The sequence below is a fragment of the Mytilus galloprovincialis genome, chromosome 11 (assembly GCF_965363235.1).
Source record: "Mytilus galloprovincialis chromosome 11, xbMytGall1.hap1.1, whole genome shotgun sequence".
Taxonomy (NCBI): domain Eukaryota; kingdom Metazoa; phylum Mollusca; class Bivalvia; order Mytilida; family Mytilidae; genus Mytilus; species Mytilus galloprovincialis.
The window spans coordinates 42,790,227-42,811,254 of NC_134848.1; the positions used below are offsets into that span (position 1 = coordinate 42,790,227).

The 21,028-nt window shown below is 32.4% G+C and overlaps 1 protein-coding gene across 1 annotated transcript in view; it reads right to left on the reverse strand.

Moving 5' to 3' along the window:
* Nucleotides 1–20,695, reverse strand: part of LOC143050756 (uncharacterized) — a 67,547-nt gene extending 46,852 nt beyond the window's left edge. Inside the window, exons 1-8 of the mRNA XM_076223875.1 lie at nucleotides 20,487–20,695; nucleotides 12,404–13,336; nucleotides 11,656–11,740; nucleotides 10,766–10,843; nucleotides 9,989–10,029; nucleotides 4,432–4,480; nucleotides 3,584–4,177; nucleotides 460–543 (exon numbers count right to left, since the gene is read on the reverse strand). Of these exons, the coding sequence (XP_076079990.1) occupies nucleotides 460–543; nucleotides 3,584–4,177; nucleotides 4,432–4,480; nucleotides 9,989–10,029; nucleotides 10,766–10,843; nucleotides 11,656–11,740; nucleotides 12,404–13,267 (1,795 nt within the window). The 5' untranslated portion in view covers nucleotides 13,268–13,336; nucleotides 20,487–20,695. The remainder of the gene's footprint in view (nucleotides 1–459; nucleotides 544–3,583; nucleotides 4,178–4,431; nucleotides 4,481–9,988; nucleotides 10,030–10,765; nucleotides 10,844–11,655; nucleotides 11,741–12,403; nucleotides 13,337–20,486) is intronic.
* Nucleotides 20,696–21,028: the final 333 nt, after the last annotated feature.

The following is a 21,028-nucleotide window of genomic DNA, read 5'->3' on the forward strand; positions in this document are numbered from 1 at the left end:
ATTATTTGTTTTTATAATATTCAAGATTATATTACAATCCTGACTGCTGTACCCCAATTTTTGACGTTGTTACCTTTTATGTCTATTTCTTTTGCTCACACAGTGTTTGTAATATAATGGAATTCTATGCGAATGCCCTTCAAGTAAGAGGTTTGGCTAGCTATAAAATATGACGGTTGTTTTCCTCTCTTTACATGGGGTTGAGCTTTTTATTTTGCCATTTTGTTTTGCATTTCCCTTGGTGTTCAGTGTGTTTGTTATTTTAATCATTTTTATTTTCGGTGTGCTCGTTTTTTCAAGGCACGTCTATCAATAACATAAACTAATTTGTAAACGATAAGGATCAGTTTTGACATTTTTATTTATTTGATATTCGAAGTTACCAATTAAAAGAACCAAAAAACATACCTAAGTCTAAGTAAAATAATTTACAACCGTAGTTTCGAACATACGCCTTACCTAATAAACCATTAGAGGTTGTTGCAGTGACTGTGGGTGGCTTTGTCGTCATACTTAGATGTTGTTTTATTTCATTTAAATCCTCTGGAAAAAAAATTATTCCAAAGTATTACATACAAAGGATTTAAATCACTGCTTTTATAGTAACTATAAGAAGGTATTCTTTTTATTATAAGAAAGAGTACATAAAATTGTATCCAATTAAAAATATGAGTTAGTTCTCTTGGTAAAATCAATGATTAATCCGTCATATATAAGGTCGGAGGGTATGACAGTTAAGGGTACCGATCAGATCCTATGCATTAAGGAAAAATTCAAATAAGATTATGATAAATGACTGTGTAAAGATATAATAACGCTGGCTTATTGTTCATTAGCTTGATAAAACGTATTGTTCGCTGGCTTATTATATATAACCTATTTTTCAAGGACTTTTCTTCGCTAGCATGACTCTTTAAAGAAAATAGTTTAATACATTATACATGTATAAGCTGCCACGATTAAGCCGTATCATAGATTTTTATTGTCATAGGTATGTCTTATTAGATTAAGTCTTATCTACGAATTTACCTCTTCCTCTTGAACAATTTTGAAAGAAAAACTTAACCATTTAGATTTGTCAGTAAATGTCTTTAGAAAAGAGGGACGAAAGATACCAAAGGGACAGTCAAACTCATAAATCTAAAACAAACTGACAACGCCATGGCTAAAAATGAAAAAGACAAACAAACAACAGCACACACGAAACAACATAGAAAACTAAAGAATAAACAACACGAACCCCACCAAAAAACTAGGGGTGATCTCAGGTGCTCCGGAAGGGTAAGCAGATCCTGCTCCACATGCGGCACCCGTCGTGTTGCTTATGTGATAACAAATCCGGTAAAAAGTCTAATTAGGAAGGTCACATTCAGGAAAGGAAAGGGGATTGTAGTTACGACGTAAGGAACATATCCGATATCATTTGTGATACGGTTATTCCATAACGGTCAACCAACTCGTGATGGCGTCCGTAAAATTTACGAAGGGATGATTTCAACTTCACCATTTGGAACTCTCGGTTTAATAGCTTCCTTGTGAGCAGCAACCATCTATCAAGAAAATCATGATAGGAAATGCAAGCACGGGAATATCGTATCAATTGGGAGATATATACCACGTATGCAGGTGCTGCTGGAATGTTACTACTTAGAAATGGAAAGTTCACAATTGGAAAGGTGAAATCATCTCTTTTGTCGTAAAGTTTTGTTTTCAACCGACCCTCATTGTCAATTTCTAGATGTAAGTCAAGATATGAGGCCGACGTAACTGTATCTGTAGTATCCTTCATCTCTAGCTCGATTGGATAGATGCGTTCCACATAGTCACCAAATTTTGAATTATTTAGTGAAAGAACATCATCTATATAGCGAAAAGTAGAGTTAAAGAATAGTGCTAACTTCTTATCTTTCTTCCTAAGAAGTTCCTGCATGAAGTCAGCCTCATAATAATAAAGAAGCAAGTCGGCAAGTAGAGGGGCACAGTTTGTTCCCATTGAAATGCCGACAGTCTGTTGAAAACCACGTCCTCCGAACGTAACAAATATGTTGTCAATCAAGAAACAAGCATCTTGATAATATCAGTTTCAGAGAATTTTTTGTTCGAATCAGAGTGATCCTTTACAAAGTAGGATTTATCCCTCCCTAAGACAAGATACTTGTATCTACGTTGGCCATTCTTTTTTACGAAGCAAAGCAATACCAACTCTTTCAATTTGTCTTTTAGGGTGGAATGTGAAATACTAGTATACAGAGTAGAAAAGTCAAATGTTTTAATACTGTTACAAGATGAAAGAGAGTTAGATTGTATGTACTCTAAAAGATCTTTGGAATTTTTAAGTATCCTCCCTTAACATGTTTTTCATAATCTAGAAAACACTTCCGATCCTCGATGTATTATCAACATTTGAAAGAAACATCTATTGCATTTTTAATCTCATTCTTGCAATTGTAAATCTTCCTTATTTTATTTCTGATTAATGTGCAATTACAGTTGAAATTTAAAAATCTAAATATAAGAAACATTTGAAATAAATCAAGACCAATACGTAAGGGGGTAAAGTAAAGTTATGAAAATAAGAAAGTAGCTTTGTCGTTATAACAAGTTATTTAAGTCAATATAACGAGTAAGCTAGTCGTTATAATGAGTTAGGATAGCTCTTTCGTTATAACGACTTTAAAATAAACTACACCCTGACACTAAACGGCTTCCGTAATTTCACCATTTAATAATCAAAATATATCATTAAAAAACAATACTGAAAGACTGCCAAAAGTAACTAATACTTCTTTATAAACATTCAACCTATGGAAGCCTGTCACGACCTTTTCTTGTTTATATCTAATCCAACGTTCTCTTTTTATAAATCATGTGTACTAAATTTATTTCAAATCTACGATGTTTTCAAATAAACATCCCAATATAATTGTTTCAAAAAGTCTCTATTTAAATCATATGACCTCAGAATCAATATACTTCTGTTCCTTTGTTATATCGTCAATGCGATTCGGAGTTCAAATTAATTAAATCAGACTAAAATTTCCATCCGAAAACCATTTTTTTTAAATAACTGTTGTATCTTATGACTTTTTCCTATTGATATAAAAAAGAAGATGTGGTATGATTGCCAATGAGACAACTATCCACAAACCAAAATGACACAGACATTAACAACTATAGGTGAGTCAATCTTTCTGTTTCGGTTTCGGTTCATTCTAACTATAAGTACTTTTCAGAAATGAATTATTTCATAAACGAAAAAGGAACTTGATACAAAACACCATATTCTCCCCTAAATATTTTAAGGATCTTTACAATGCTTGCTTATAACATGTTTTTTTATTACTGCAACATGTTCGTTTTTACGAAATGCAAACACTTTTTATTTGTTATGTTAAAACAATAGTTCATTCGGCATCAATTGAATTAAATGGTCAACATGTAGGCTATGCATGTTATTATATATTTTTTTCTAGAATTATGCCTACTTTATGTATAGCCTGTTGATGTTGATAAAACATTTTTTTTACAAAGAAAAATATTGAAATTGACAGATAACAATACTATATGGATATACTTAGCATACCTTTGAGACTGTTATAGTTCAATTCATTTTGTCTGTCGGCTTCCTTGAGTCTTCTGATAGTATTACACAGTTCCTTTTCCATTACATAATTAATTTCTGTTGTCAATATAGAGTCGATTTTTCTAATATAATCGTCTCCTCCTAATTCTATGATACATTTACTGATTTCCTTCCAGGTTTGAAGAAAGTTTTGTTCGTCTAGTGACAGGTTTGAGCAATGAGAAACATAATTATTTTTGAAAAAACGAATTCTATCAATATTTGCAGACAAACTTCTATCAGTATCTTTTGGCATGTTTCCCCAACCATTTAATTGGGGTGCAATTGTATTCATATTCCTTAAAATGGTATAAATCACACTTATATCAAGATCGGACAAGTCACCGCTGTAAGACGAACTATCTGGATATAACAATTGGCGTCCATGATTATTCAACTGTGGAAGAATTCTGTTTTTCATTCCATTAAATGCGTATCCAAAATTACCACATGGTAGCCTACATTTCAGAACATCAACTAGAACATCTTTGGCAATGTTTGTAATCAGTTGTACTACTTTCAAATGACTGTGCATGTTGATCCTTTTTTGTATATCTAAGGGAATTAAACATACGTTATTTTTTTTCAAATATTAAAACAAAAGCAACAAACTGAAAATTATAATTGTTTGTAACCGTATCATTTAACTATACGTGAAAATGCTGCAAGGAAACTGACCATAGGCGTGTTTATTTGTTTTGATTTGATTTCTTTACTTTGTAGATCTTAATCACAATGCCATATATTTTGGAAAATAAATATGCAAACACTTTCTACTTAAACATTATTTGTTATTTTTTTTAAAATACCATCTATTTGAATGTCATCTTCTGTCTCGTTTTGGTCAGCCTTCATAACCTGGAAACAAAAGGAAACACATAATCATGTTATCTCAAACATGTTTTTCCAAAGTGCGTATCAAACTTTAATTGTGACTAATCCGACTGAATAAGTTTGATGTCACCTATCACAGAGGGCAACTTTGCTTGTATATTAGTAAAGTATTTCTATGTGATTGATTGATTAACGTTTGCTTAACGTCGCCTTAGTACGAAAATGCTTTATCGCCGCATGTTTACAATAAGACCTGTTTAAAAATCAGTCAGTAAATCTTGTGATATATCAAAATATAAGTCCAAAATGAAATAACTTAACATTATCTACAAACGTAAAAGACAACCATAATATCATGTGATAAAGTTTAAGATTATTATTATCAGATAAGATATATCTACATTTTGTAGTACATTCCACTCTCTTTGAGAACTAAAATTGGTTGATGCTATATACATTTTTCTCCTACATGATCTACAACTGCAATGAATGTTTTTCATAATTTGGTCACCCCTTAAAAAGAAAATGCTTCGCTGAGCGTAGTATGATACGACCGTACAGGTTGAACCCTGAACAGTTGGTCCAAATTTGGACACAATATTCAAGCTTAATACTGTCTGAATTTGGATTGTTATCAAATTTTTACAAATCTATTGCGTAAACTGTGCAATTAAAGATTTGTTCTTTAAACTATATAAAAATTTGAATTTGAAACTTTGAAAATAAATTAAACCCTTAAAAAAAATTGGAATCCCCCAACACATTTTGAATCCCCCCATGGAGCAATTACCCCACACTGGATCCCTGCCTTTCCTTTGTAGTATGGAATCTTGTAGTACACTATCAGAGAGATCCTTACACTTTAACATTAGTTATTATCGGGAAACTAGATATATGCTTGTTTTTCCTGCATGTAACGGACAATAACTCCCAAAACCAATACCAGCATTCCTTGTATGATATGGAACCTTGTGGTACAATGTCAGATAGATCCATACTCTGACATACAAGTTATTGTCAAGAAACTACAAAAAAGCTTGTTTTTGGCCCCCCTTTGGCCCTGAATTCCTAAACTGTTAGCACCATAACCCCCAAAATTAATCCAAACCTTCTTATTGTGGTATTAAACATTGATGTACAATTTCAAAGCTATTGAAATACTTTTACACAAAGTTATTATCCTGAATGTAGAAAAATACTTATTTTGGGCCCCTTTTTAGCCCCTAATTCCTTAACAGTTGGGACCATCATCCCCAAAATCAATCCCAACCTTACTTTTGTGGTATTGAACCTTCTTATTTTTTCGTTCACATAAACTAAAGTTATTGTACGGAAACCAATGTGTCTTCGGGCGATACAAACGACGATGCAGACAGCGACGACATCATACCATTATACTATCCTAAAAAAAAATTGGCGGTCGTATAAAAACCACACAGTTTAAATTTTTTTTTTTGCAATTTCTCATGTCGTGTAGGAATTCAAGAAGGACCGTTTTCTTCTTATTTTTGACTCTGTAAATCTGGGGAAACCGTACAAAAGGCGACCAAATAAACTAGGAAGGCCGTCGTTATCTGACATCTTCATTGTGATCTGAACTTCTAATAGAAACCTTTAAGTCATTTCCAGTCTCTAGGTAAATGTTTAAACTTATATGCCGCAGTAAATGCAGAACTGACAAATTGTATAAAATTCACGTACAGTCAATTTAGATTTGGTCAGTCTATTTTCAGACTTTTCAGTTGTTTTTATCGGCCTATACACATCAATATCATACAGATCAATCCCCTAAAATCATATTTGACACGTACTGCAGTTGATTCAGAGAACATACAATGAAGGAATACTGAGTGTCTGCCTGTGTATCTATGTGTCGAGTTACGTCAATTAAGCAATGTCTTATACTCGTTTGACTCGCGCCGAACAGTCAATGTGACACTTTTCAATTCTAAGCTCTCTAATAATCTAACCAATTTTTATGAAATGTATTTAAAGTTATTAAAGCGTTGTGAGTGGCGAGAAGGCAAACCAGTGCTGACCAAACATTTTCAAGTATAAATGCCCCTTTGAAATCTCAATTGCATGGAAAATTGCATTGTAAGCGCTCAATCGTTTGCTAACGAGCAATGTTTTTAAGGTCGAACATTAGTAAAAAGAACTATAAGAAGTAAATTTAGGTCACTGGAAATATGGATTTTCTAATTGCATTTCATTTAATGAAGTATTTTTATATAACCCTAATCAAATCTAATAAAAAAAATCGGTTTAGAAATCTCAGATGATTCTATATTTCACATAATTTTTTTCCCTTTGATATATGAATTATATGGAACATTTTTCCCCCTCTCAAGCCTACATTTTGATAAGATTTTTATGAAATACATATGATAAGTGTATATCACCAATGCTTTATTTAAGATTGAAAATTAATCCTGATTAGTACTTTCAAACAGAAATTATGTTCCGCATAAATTATACTTTATCAATCCCCTGTACCTGTAAGTTTTTTATGTTATGAAGTTTAAACCTCCTGATTGCACTTGTGCTAGTTCCCAATTCACACATAATCCCGCTGGCCACGTTATTACCGGTGACCTCAACATTGTTAATAACACTTCTCTACGAAATGTGTTATCGAAAGGTCCGAAATATCGTGAGCCTAAATCCATCAATTGCAAATTCAACTTTAAAATTTTGATGGATTCAGTTGAGGATTATGCCAGGCAATGGGCTAAGCGCGAGAAGGAAGATGTAGACACTCTTTCCGAATGGATTAAGGCAGTGAGGTCGTTGATACAAATCATAATTAAGAAACTGAATGGGTCTATCAATGCCCATGCTACGTCAATCTTTAAAGACCCAAATGTTGCAAAACACCTATCCTACCTCCATGACAAATATGTTGTTGTTCCCGCAGATAAAGCCCCAAACAACATCGTTTTTGTATGTAAAACTCATTACATTAACTGCTTGATAAACGAATTAGGTATTGAAAATTCACTTGGAAACTCAACATATACCCTCACGACACTTACCAAAGAGGAAATCCTGGATAATCATAGGTCTGTTCTGTGTTCCTTTGGAATTTCAACCAAAGATGAAGAACTGGATCTGCCATCACTGTATTGGATACCTAAACTACATAAGTGTCCTTACAAACAACGGTATATTGCTGGGTCTTCCAAGTGCTCCATGAAACCTCTTTCTAAATTATTAACATCTATTTTATCAGCAATCAAAGACGGGCTTCAAAGTTATTGTGAAACTGCCTATTCTAGAGGGGGCGTGAATCAGATGTGGATACTTAAAAATTCCAAAGATCTTTTAGAGTACATACAATCTAACTCTCTTTCATTTTGTAACAGTATTAAAACATTTGACTTTTCTACTCTGTACACTAGTATTCCACATTCCAAACTAAAAGACAAATTGAAAGAGTTGGTATTGCTTTGCTTCGTAAAAAGAATGGCCAACGTAGATACAAGTATCTTGTCTTAAGGAGGGATAAATCCTACTTTGTAAAGGATCACTCTGATTCGAACAAAAAATTCTCTGAAACTGATATTATCAAGATGCTTGATTTCTTGATTGACAACATATTTGTTACGTTCGGGGGACGTGTTTTTCAACAGACTGTCGGCATTCCAATGGGAACAAACTGTGCCCCTCTACTTGCCGACTTGTTTCTTTATTAGTATGAGGCTGACTTCATGCAGGAACTTCTTAGGAAGAAAGATAAGAAGTTAGCACTATCCTTTAACTCTACTTTTCGCTATATAGATGATGTTCTTTCACTAAATAATTCAAAATTTGGTGACTATGTGGAACGCATCTATCCAATCGAGCTAGAGATAAAGGATACTACAGATACAGTTAAGTCAGCCTCATATCTTGACTTACATCTAGAAATTGACAATGAGGGTCGGTTAAAAACAAAACTTTACGACAAAAGAGATGATTTCAGCTTTCCAATTGTGAACTTTCCATTTCTAAGTAGCAACATTTCAGCAGCACCTGCATACGGGGTATATATCTCCCAATTGATACGATATTCCCGTGCTTGCATTTCCTATCATGATTCTCTTGATAGAGGGTTGCTGCTCACAAGGAAGCTATTAAACCAAGAGTTCCAAATGGTGAAGTTGAAATCATCCCTTCGTAAATTTTACGGGCGCCATCACGAGTTGGTTGACCGTTATGGCGCCGTATCACAAATGATATCGGATATATTCCTTACGTCGTAACTACAATCCCCTTCCCTTTCCTGAATGTGACCTACCGAATTAGACTATTTACCGAATTTGTTATCAAATAAGCAGCACGACGGGTGCCGCATGTGGAGCAGGATCTGCTTACCCTTCCGGAGCACCTGAGATCACCCCTAGTTTTTTGGTGGGGTTCGTGTTGTTTATTCTTTAGTTTTATATGTTGTGTCGTGTGTGCTGTTGTTTGTTTGTCTTTTTCATTTTTAGCCATGGCGTTGTCAGTTTGTTTTAGATTTATGAGTTTGACTGTCCCTTTGGTATCTTTCGTCCCTCTTTTAAGGTCTAAGACGATTAATATTTTTACAGGAATAATGTTCGAAGGAAATATTAACTATTTGAAAAATAGTGTTCGTACATAACAAAGTTGTATTAAACGCCTAATATCGTTTCTACCATTTATGGGTCATTTTGATTTGCTTTTAAATTGATTTGGTCAAAATTTAATTCACCAAAAACATGGCACACTCTTATTCTTTAATACCTGTAACGGTTAGAAAATTGTCGAAAAAAAAGGACGGAAAGGAATTAAATTGGCACTTAAATTATATATAAATTTAGAAAAGAACAAGGGAAATCATTCTGTTTGTTTTAGATCTTATAATCACTCTAAATTAAGACAAGAGTGTTGGATTTGACTGGCTGCTATTGTTTGGAATATCCTTTTACCTGAACGTTGATTGTGTTTTAACATATCCAATGAGTATGGTAAAACATATAATTGTGTGAAAACATCATCCGCACAAACAGTTTTTTCTGGCATATTGATATCAAAATATAGATTCATCTTACTGGTTTTAACGGAATTCCATGTCGTTAGCATCAAAATGGTTGCCGCGGATTCTACTTAGTCGAGCTTCTATATAACTAGCCTGTTAACACTGAAATGTTTAGTTCGAATCTGAAGCGTGGAAGATCTCTTCGACTCAAATCTTAATTAAATAGAATTTTCAGGTTTCTTACAGAAGAACGGTGCTTCACGAAGGCTAACTGTTTCGAAATAGCTCAATAGTGCTGAAAGTGGCGATCAACACAAATCAATTAAATAATGTAAGCATTAAGTTATCTCACTGTTTTTTTCTTAAATTCAAATGTGATGTGCAAAATTAACATGTGTTAAGATTAATATGTGTTATGATTATTTTTGGTAACTGCCGTTGGTTTATTCAAAATATATGCTTTATTGTACATTACGGCTTTGCATTTAAATTGTTCACACCTGTACAATATGTTTGAAGTCAAATATTGCTAGCTGTTTGTATTGCCTTACCTGGTTACTGCAAACAGATTTCACAACTTGCAGGTCTTTATCTAAAATATATGGTTCTACCTTTCAGTTTGTCTACATGTGTTTATGCAATACATTTCTTTTTGAAACATTACATTTAATTCCCATATGCATTGTACATATTAATGAACAACAATAAGATATTACAGTGATGTTTTATACAAAAATATGTCAATATGGAAACAAAACTGTAAAATAGATAAAGATTTTCAAAATGTCTACAAAATATTGTGTGAAAAGAAAACTATTTATCTTACCTCCTTTATATTTCTAGGAATTTAATTGGTTAAAAGCAACCGCATAGAGACCGTGTACATTCCACATGAGGTAAGAAGGTGGAGCTTATTTGAAGACACGGTTAGTCGTGGTGTTACGTCCCTTTATTAAAACAATTCGAAGTAAGAAAAATCATAAAGGTTTCAACAGACGAAAATTGTTGATCAACGATTGGAAAAAAATTGTTATTAAACACATTTAAGCTAGCAAGTTGTTATTGTTGGCATTTGGTTTTGTACTGACCAATCGAAGTAGGTCCTTAATACTAACGGCATATTAGACTACACCAATTTGATAGGCCACCAGTCTAAATACCACTTGTTAAGATAGTCGGTAAAATGAATTCGTTCTTGGTGTTCTAGTGACCTTATACGATATATATTGGGTCATATGTAACTCACTGCCCCCATCTATATCGTATTAGATAACTAGCACACTATGTAACAAATAATATCCCCAAATACAAGATGTTAGTTAATTTACCTGCACTTTCAACTACACTGAGCGAGTATGTACCATTTGTATATTTTCCATCCACAAGTAAAATTGGTATTTCCTTACCTGAAACAATAAGGTAAACTAAATGTTATTAGCGTTATCTTTTTATATAAGCAAATAAGACATACTCAAAGGGACCTCACCGGATGAGACAAAGAAGGATTAAGAAATTGAAGCAATTAAGGGAAAAAATCCTGTATAGCTTGCCTAATACCAATTTGAAACTTGTAGTAGAGACACTTTGACGTAAAACAGGTCACCAACAGACCAAACAGCAAATCTGAATCTGTTAGGTGAAGAGGCATGACATTCTCATACACGTGGCTGCATTTTTACGCATCCAAACAGACATAATTAGTTATGTTCAACTGTCAAGAAAACGTCCAGGGATTACCATTTTAACTAAATGTATATAACAGCTAACAATGTATTTAAAAGAGAAATTAAAACAAAAAAAATGAGTTATTAAAAGTTAATATGGAAGAAGTGGCAAAGTTACCATCGACTGACTACAGAATATATGAAACCTTCATAAGGAGATGTTTAGTATCATAATTACATGTTTATCTCAGTCTCATTATATATACTTATGCCTGTTCTTGATCAGGAACCTGTAAACTTACCTATTCGGTCTCGTTTGTTGCTATGTTACATATTTGTTATTGTACATTAATAAGGCTGTTAATTTTCTCGTTTGAAATATTGTGCATTTGTCATTTCAGGCCTTTTATAGCTGACTATGCGGTATTGATTTTTCCCATTATTGAAGGCCGTACTGTGGCCAATAGCTATTAATGTCTGTGTCATTTGGACTCGTGTAAATAGTTGTCTCATTCCCAACCAAACCGCTTTTTTTAATAACTATATATACACACCACAGAGTTTCCTTGCTAGATTCAAATTGTTGTCTAAATGTATAAAGTCCAGTTCCTTCCGCACTCGATTACAAAACTGATTTTGCTGTAAAAAAAAACAATAAATCAATCGAAAGTTAAACAAACGTTTTGTATATTTTCTAAAAAAATGTGGGGGCCTCGGTAGCCATTTGGTCTAAGAAGTACCGACTGCAATTACTAGCCAGTCATCTCGATTCCAATCTTAATTGACTAGGAATGTTTTCCTATCGAATGTCGGTGGTTTTCTCCGGGTACTCCGGCTTCTTGACAAATAAAAAGTGGCAGCCTCGAAACATTCCAAAAGCGGAGCTTAAAAGTGACATAAAAACACAAAAAATCAAAATCAAATCACATCAAAATTTGTGTAACGTTGGTTGTTTTTGTTACAAATTTGAGTAAACTTCACTTTAGTCGTTACCACTATTGTTCTTCCCACAAAGATGTGTTGTCAGAGACAAAGCTCAGTCAAAACTACAAAATTAAAACTAGAATAAATGTTAACGTCACAAAACAGCAATTTCATTTATCTTATCTTTATAAAAAATAGTTTAAAGATATATATGTATATATGACCGTTAACAATGTTTTATATAACACATTGATCAAATACTTGCAAAGATGTCTACTCATCGATTTTAAAATGAAACTTCGGGAATTTAATTGATATAGTAAAACATTTATATACAAACAAATAACATTTCGTAGCTTTTGGAATAAAAGCATTTACCCTTATGAAATCAGGATGATTGAAAGCGTCCTCCAAAATGCATTTTCGGTTGTCTTGAGAAAAGTTTCTGTTAAAATAAGTTTGCTTTGTTGTTTCGCATTTACGTTTGAAGTAATCAGAATGTTTACAATGAGATGCTATGCTAATTATATGTGCTTCTATTCTGTTCCAAAGATTTTCAAACGTAAACCTTCCGCATTCAGAGTTAAGGACTGCAATTCTTAATATCTGAATCTGGCATTCAGAAACGATCTTAACTGATTTATACAAAGGACAAACTGTGTGTAGAAGCAAAACATTTAGCGTTTCATCTAAACTTGATAGTGTTATATCTTTAGTTGCAGAAATGTCAGCAACATTTATCTCTTTTCTGATTCCGCTACATGCCCTTGATTTGAAGAGTATTTCCCATTGTGTTTTCGTTAAGCTTGGTGTATATTGATTTGTCGACGAAGAAGGAAGATCATATTGTGTCATTGACGTTTGATAAATTTCTAACAACTCTTCCTTGTGACCATTCAAAATTTCCTCAAGTCTAGTATTCAACAAACATACATCCCAGAACAAGTCAAAACAGTTTAATTTAAGAAGAATGTCTATAGTACTCAATTCCAAATCTTTCAAATCAATTGTTGACGATCTTTTGATGGCTCGTTTAACATCGTCAAACTTCAAAAAAGTCTGATTCAAATCAGTTAACCAATCAAGTAAATTTAAATGTTTTTCTCCAAGATATTGTTCAAGTAAAGATCGCTTAACATCTGTTCCAGTATGGAAAACTGACAATAATCTGTCGTAGTTCTCTTTCCCTGAGATGTCAAGTGCAGTTCTGAATTCCTTTTCATCGATGTTCGATTCTGCCATTTTATATTATTACCGTCTTATAACTAGATTCTTTACTTTACATAATTTCTTCTATCAAACCTATCAAACCTATAAATAAAGATACAGAAAGAGAAACAATATAACAATATTAGCAATAGCAATAATAAAAGCATTTCCTGTAATCTATGATAATGATTTGGCTATTTTATGTCCTGTTTGATCGAACATCTCTTTAAATATTTCGATTCCTATACATCCTTGGCTTTCAGATATTTGACATTGAACGGTTCTGATTATGGTAAATGCAGAAAAACGCTTCCAACTCATGAAATTTATAACGTGTTGTTTTCAGTTTTTACAGAACTGGGTCGATATCTATGTTGGCGGACTATCAGTGCCTAAGGGTATCATTGGTTCATTTCTCATGATTTATAAAAAAAACTATCTAAAATTGTTCGTTTATCAATTTTGAAATTATTTAGTAACTAGGTTTTAATTCCCTCACGCAAAGTTGACCTTATATCGATTTGGCTATTTTTAGGTCTTTTAAAATGGTATAGCTTTTCAATAGTTTCGGTTCTTATACATTGTACATCATTGGCTTTCAAATATTTGGTATTGAGCGTTCTTGATGAAGGTAAATCCAGAAAAGAGGCTAAGATGCATGCTAACTTGTTATTTTTGTTTTTGTTATTAATAACATTTAATGGCAATTTCTATTAACTATTACATTCGTCTAGATTCAAGCACTTGGCCTCATTTTCAAATATATAAAACAGCCATACAACAAATAATGATAACCAAATTTCATTTGTCAAACTAATAGTGCTGCTCCTTCAGATAGTCATATAGTGGTAATGCGAGCGGTAATGCTTTCCCAGAGCTAATGAGGAAATTTATAAAGCATTATTCAAAGGCAGAAGACCATAACAAGAGTTGGTTTTCATAAAAATACCGATGTAAAAAGACATGTCTTCCAAATGTTACTGATATGTTGTCAATCAAAAAAATCGAGCATCTTGATATTTAAATATCATTATCGGAGAATGTTTCGATTGAATCAGAGTATTTTTTTAACAAAGTTCGATTCATCCACCTTAAGACGCGAGTCTTGTATCTATGTTGGTCTTTATTATTAAATCAAAGCGTTGTAAGCGCTGAAGGCAGTTTACCAAAAACAAAGGCAAACATAATTATGAAAACTGTGTTGCTCCAACATTAAACATTCATATATAGTACATTTATGTTTATCTAATGATTTAATTATTAAGGCAAATAATTCATATGTTATCAAGGTTTCAAAAGAAATGCATATATCAATGTATATTTTTTATGGTAAGTCTGCAGTGGTAAAAATTAGCAATGATTGCAGTTGTTCTACTTTGTAGTGAAATGTGGGTTTTAGTTGACTGACACGAATCAGACAAATGTTAACTACTACAGGGGTCGCAAACCTCGGACCACCGCTTATTTGAACTCCTGTCTCCAAATTGAAAAAAAACCGAAAATTTCGTCTTCTAATTTGAAATTGCAGCCAACAGCATGAACCGTTGAACTTATTATATAATAGACTATTGACGTAGTTGTACTACGTATTGATGAGAAACAATATTCCTACAACTTTTGCCATTTGGGAAATCTAAACTACTTGTCTTAAGAGATTTTCGGCGATTAAATATTTCATACAATTGTTCTTTGACATCTTAGTCAAAAGCAGAGGTCATAATATACTACACAAGGATTCCTAATGAGCACTACTTCCTATGTGTAACTTCAAAACCTTTGGGTGATTCGACGATCATTCAAGGGTTTTCAGCTCGCATAATGCAGCTTAACTGCATCAAAAGAAAGAAAGACCAATTCTTTGAATCTCAAACTAGAACGGGAAATACTCTTGTAAAGACTAGTAAAGTGGAATGTTTATAAAATACATATCTGTCCGTACTCATTAAGAGGTATTGCGTTAGGTAATGTGCTCTAGTGATTAACATTATTTAATTACAAATACATTATACTTGTAAGTTATACTGTACGTAATTCCCATGGAACGTCCAAGTCCGATACATACCAAATGTGTTTATTATTTAAGGGGACACCCAACACTATATTCAAAATAATCTGTCGTTTAATTGAGTCTTTCCACTTTTCTGTGGAAAAAAGTATGTATTTCTTCTGATTATTATCATTATCATAATTATTATTTTTACTTAATTGTTAAAAATTTTGGTTGAAAGGGTGCGTAAACAATAAATGGAAGTTTTCACCCATCTTATATTAGAATTATGCGTAAAGTGATATAACTCATTCATCATACATATTAAAGACCTCGCGACTTTTGATATGAGGTTCTTGGTTTGTTACTTTGAAATTGAGGTCAAGGTCATTGGTTAATAGGACTTTCTAGATTTTGACCTTTGCTTTAAATTCATATTTATACATCAAGAAGCAATAGGAACTGACATTTTAGACTGATTTTTTAATATTTTAATATCAAAATAGATCTTTACTGGTGGAAAGACCTGCAATTGATCTCTGTGCAATATGTCGCTTAGATATTTCTTATATTTTGTTGTACAGTTTATACGCTTTCAAGTTTCACCCTGCTTAGACGAACAATTTTCTTTGTAAGAGTTATCTCCCTATTCACTTTTTATCATCTGCGTGCATGTCCTTCGTAAAAAAATAGATATCGGCAAAATTCTTTTTACAAATTGTTCGTTACATCTTCATGAATTGTTGGCTTATTTGGATGGAAGCGATTCAATGAAATTTTATAGGAGTTATCTACTTTTACCAAATGAATTAGTCGGTGTTTTTTTAAATCATCAACTGTTAACCGTATAACCCTGGAGTGTTTTTGTTTGAGGCCCCTGGGTCCTATCTAAAAAAATGAGGTCAAGCTCAAAGGTCAAGGTCAAGTTCTCAATGTTGATTTTTCCTTGTTTTGACATTTTCTCCAACACCTTTAAAGATTATATATAAAAGAAGTGATAAATGTTTGTTTTCTTGTTATGAAGATATGTTACATTTGGTCTGAAACAATCTAAAAGCATCTCATAGGATTTAGTGCCCCTGAAATATATAATTATCTGGTTTATTGATTTTTATTTAAATTTGGTTCATTATATAGACATATGACCTTTAACAAAATGTTGGGTGACATATATATATATATATGACCTTGAAAAATGACAACCGGAAGTGACCTTGAGAAAATCGGAAGTAGCCATTTTTGCACATTTTTCATGAAAAAGTAATCAGAATCCATATATTTTGTTATTTAAATACATTAACTTTTCACAAAACACTAAATATGACTTTCAATAAACCGGAACTGGCCTATTATATCCTTATTTACAGGTAAAAGTATATAAAAAACTATATATTTTTGAAATCAGTATGAAAGAAGCTTTCTATGAGACCGGAAGTGACATTAACTTCAACTGAAGTAGCACATTATATCCTTTATTTCACTCAAAACTATAAAGAAAACTTATCGTATCAATATATTAAAACTTATGATTGGGTGCCAATTTCATTTTTGAACAAACTAGAACTAGCTACTTTTCAATAACTTTGAAAATTGATGTGGAAAGACTTTCAATTGTTCTCTGAACAATTGGTTTTTAATTGTTTTTGTTTTTCTCTCATTGATAAACTAGGAATAGCTTAAAATCTTTTTAAATTTCAAAAGATTTGAACCAAAGGTTTAAAACATTTGGCAATTTGAATAAGGCATCTTTTTCATGCTAATATCGGCCAAATTTAAAAGGTCAGAAATATGGGTATATTGGTATATATATATTTTCTCATTATTCAATCCTAAATTGACAATAGCTTACTTTATATTGATAACTGAGGCAAATTTATTTCACCGTTAACGTTTACTTGTTATTTTATTTATTCTGGATTTAGTTATTCGTAGTTATATATCGGTCTGTTGTTCATGCAAATATATTTAAAATTTTAACCGCTAGATTTTTTCTATTATAGTTTAAAATACCCCTTACCCTAAAATTAGTTCATTAAATAAAGGCAAAATCAATTCTGATAATACAGCATGGCAATAACTTTTTTTACTTTGATCTAGGCCTTACATATTTGTCATGTGAATGTATCATCATCAGGTTAAGTGTCTTGTATCATAATGACCTTTATGAGACTTCAAATTTGACCTCAAGTGCAACTTAATGTATTTTTTCGCAAAAACACAACCAGGTCATTACTTCGTCGTCTGTTGATCGAGTCTAAGACCTTACATCTTTGGTATATTGATGTAGTATAATGAGTTTGTGTGCCCCTTTACAATTTAACATTTGTGTGACATTGACTTTTGACCGCAAGGACGATAACTATATTTATATGATAATTTTGACTTATAATTCAATTGAGTCGAATTCAAAGATTTATTAAGTGTCATTATTCAGTTAACAAATACAAATTACACAAACTTTATTCGAATTTAGACAAACATGATCACATATCAACAAATTACATGCATACGGAATACATAAAGTAAATGTATTGATTTACGATCTTTTGAAATAAACAGCATGAGACACAAAAAATACAGTTTCTTGTGTACAATTTGGAAATTAGTATGGCGTTCATTATCACTGAACTAGTATATATTTGTTTAGGGGCCAGCTGAAGGACGCCTCCGGGTGCGGGAATTTTTCGCTACATTGAAGACCTGTTGGTGACCTTCTGCTGTTGTTTTTTTCTATGGTCGGGTTGTTGTCTCTTTGGCACATTACCCATTTCCATTCTCAATTTTATATAGGATACAAAGGGAAAATCTTAAAAATCGGTTGATATTTTACATGATCAAAACTTTTAATTTTGTTGGTCTAAAATTAAATAATAAAAAAAATATATCCAATTCCAAATCAACAACGAATCCATTGGTGTAAAGTGTAAAGAATCATAGCTCCTAGAACTCTGAACTATGTGATATAATAGAGCTGACCGTACGAGATCCTTACGTATAATTGAGATCGTTAAACAACAACTTAGATAGAATATCTGCAGAGGTTATACAATTAGATACAAATGGATTTTAGATGAAAGCAAACCAGTCTTAAAAATTGCTATCAAAATATGAGAGTCTGAACTCACTGCACCTATCATTCCACCAAAATATCATGTTACAAGTGTCACATTTTTTTTGGTCCCCTTATCCTTTATTGAGTTATAAACTTGAATTAAGACATAAGAAGAAATACTTTACCAAATTGCATTCACTAATTCGGAAATAAAAATGAATCTTAAAGCACGATAAAAAAAGTTGTGTTCAATTTGAAATTAGAATTTGATATAGAAAAAATAACAATCCCATTTGTATAATACATGTTTAGTTTCAGTTTCAACCAGCGTTCTAAATTAAGATTGACTTTTCCACAAAATTGCGGACGGAATGGGAGACATAGTCATAGTTTCTACACCGACAAATCCCCAAGGGTGACTGGGGTATAGAAATATGGTCACTTGGTCTTCTTTCGACCGGCAGAAAACGCTTGCCGAAGTGGGGCGTCCGTTTGGCTGTGCGGGATGTATCAAGTTCGCAGTCACGTCCGGTCAGAAGGGGGACGTTAAATCCGATGCCTCGTGTAAAGAGAGTGCCACGCTCTTTGCACGTTAAGAACCCTTGCAACAACTCTTTGAAGGGTCCGTAGGTGGCCTGTTGCAAGGCAAAATTTCTGTCTCTATCCAATATACCCTCCTTTTCCGGTGGCAGTCCAAACTTCTCCGACCATCATCCCAGATGACCTCTATTGTATCAACCTACCTATTGTATTTATTGTGAACTTTTGTTCTCGTCCTGAAAATGCATGAAATATTTGCCACTGGACGTTAAGCAACCAACAATCAATCAATCTACACCGACAAGGATAAAGGTTGAAAACTGAGAGCTGAATGTATTTTTTTTTACCTTATTGGGATATATACAGAATTTTATTGTTTGGTCTTTTACTTTTATACATTATTATAATTCAATGTTTATGTAAGGCCTAGGCTTAAAAAAAAAGAAAATTAAGTTATGGTCTTTTCTGTTTCCTTTATTCCCTTTGAAAATTTCTGACCTGGTTTTCTATAGTAAATTTATTTTTACTTTAAAATTTTCCTAATTTGTTTCTTAAAAAATTCATTTATGGAAAATTTGGCTTTAAATGAATTAGAATATCAAATGAAATACAATATGTGTACATCTACTATAAGCAACAATGTAAACATTCTGATCAAGCTATTTTAAGTTCTGCATATTGCATATGGTTTTGAAACGCTACAATGAAACAAGAGTTATCTTTTCTTAGGTGTACACCCTTCAACAATAAAAAATACTACAGTAGGACTCTGTAAATGCCGTTAATAGGTAAAATCGACTACTACTATATTGGCGATGTAGTAGAGACTTATCAACATACAGTTACCAAGGAAGCATACGAGTTTCATTCTTCTTATTATCAGTATTTTGAAATAATTTTGTTTTTTGAATATAAACTCATTATCGATACCCGACTGAAATTTTGTATTTACGCCAGACGCGCGTTTCGTGTACAAAAGACTCATAAGTGAATGGATTTTGTCACTCAATCAGAAGCAGAAATAATCCTAGTTTTGTCATCGCTACTAAATTATTCCTTATCGTTATTTGAAATAAATCCGTGACACGCTTGTGTTGTTAAAAGTAAAACAAAAGACACCAACGTTAGTTTTTAAACCTTCATAAAAAAACCTCTCATTGCATGGTATGTCTATTTTGACTTTTAAATATCTGCATTTTAGGTGTGTATGGATATAATTGTATATAACAATTGTTATCTTTTTATATGTATTCTAAAGTGCTATAATTTAGATACAATTTTCTTATAATCCTGGTACTTTTGATAACTATATTCTCCCACTGCATATGTGTTTTCTATTCAGAAACGTTTTCCTGTTTTGTTTGTTTTGTTAACTACTTGATTTCTTTGCATATCACTGTCATTGTCTGAAACAATAGGCAACAACAGATAATCCTATATATTCACGTTTAATCATAAACCTGATGTCAGTGATATTTAGAATATGAAAGTAGACGTGAGTAACTTTCGTACCTTATATTTGTCAGGTTTAACCTGTCAAAATTCCTTTTGTTATAACTATATTTAAATTTTAAAAGAAGTAATAAAACCAAAACATTAGCAGAATTTATATATAAATATGTAGGCCTTTGTAGGTGCACTTGTTCCCTTTAAATACACATTAAAGTTCTTACCTGTACATTCTTTATAAAGGGAAATAATTATAAAATGGCCTTCATTGTCAAAGTCGATCACTTCCATTTATAACCGATATGAAGGTATATAATGAATTATAACATAAACTTAATGTTATCACTTTAACAAACTAGATATTCCTTTTATGTACTTTACCTAAATCAAACAGTAAACATGAACATGATGTAAACGTAAGGTTATATTTACTTGCGCATGATCCTTCTGCGTAGTGATATTGATCCAGGTGTTATGTGCTATATATATGTGTTGATTGGTGTATTTAAACACTATATGATAGTTAAATATAAGTAGAAGCATACAAAAACCTGATATTCAAACTTTGTAAAATGAACCATAGCATGACAAATATAGATTGTCCCAAGATAACATTTAAATGAATAAGGTTTTATGAAAAAGACTTAGTTAAGTAACAATAAGCATACAAATATTAATTTTAAGTTAGTTTTTCAATTAGTTATCAAAGGTACCAGGATTATAATTTAATATGCCAGACGCGCGTTCCATATACATAAGCCCCACA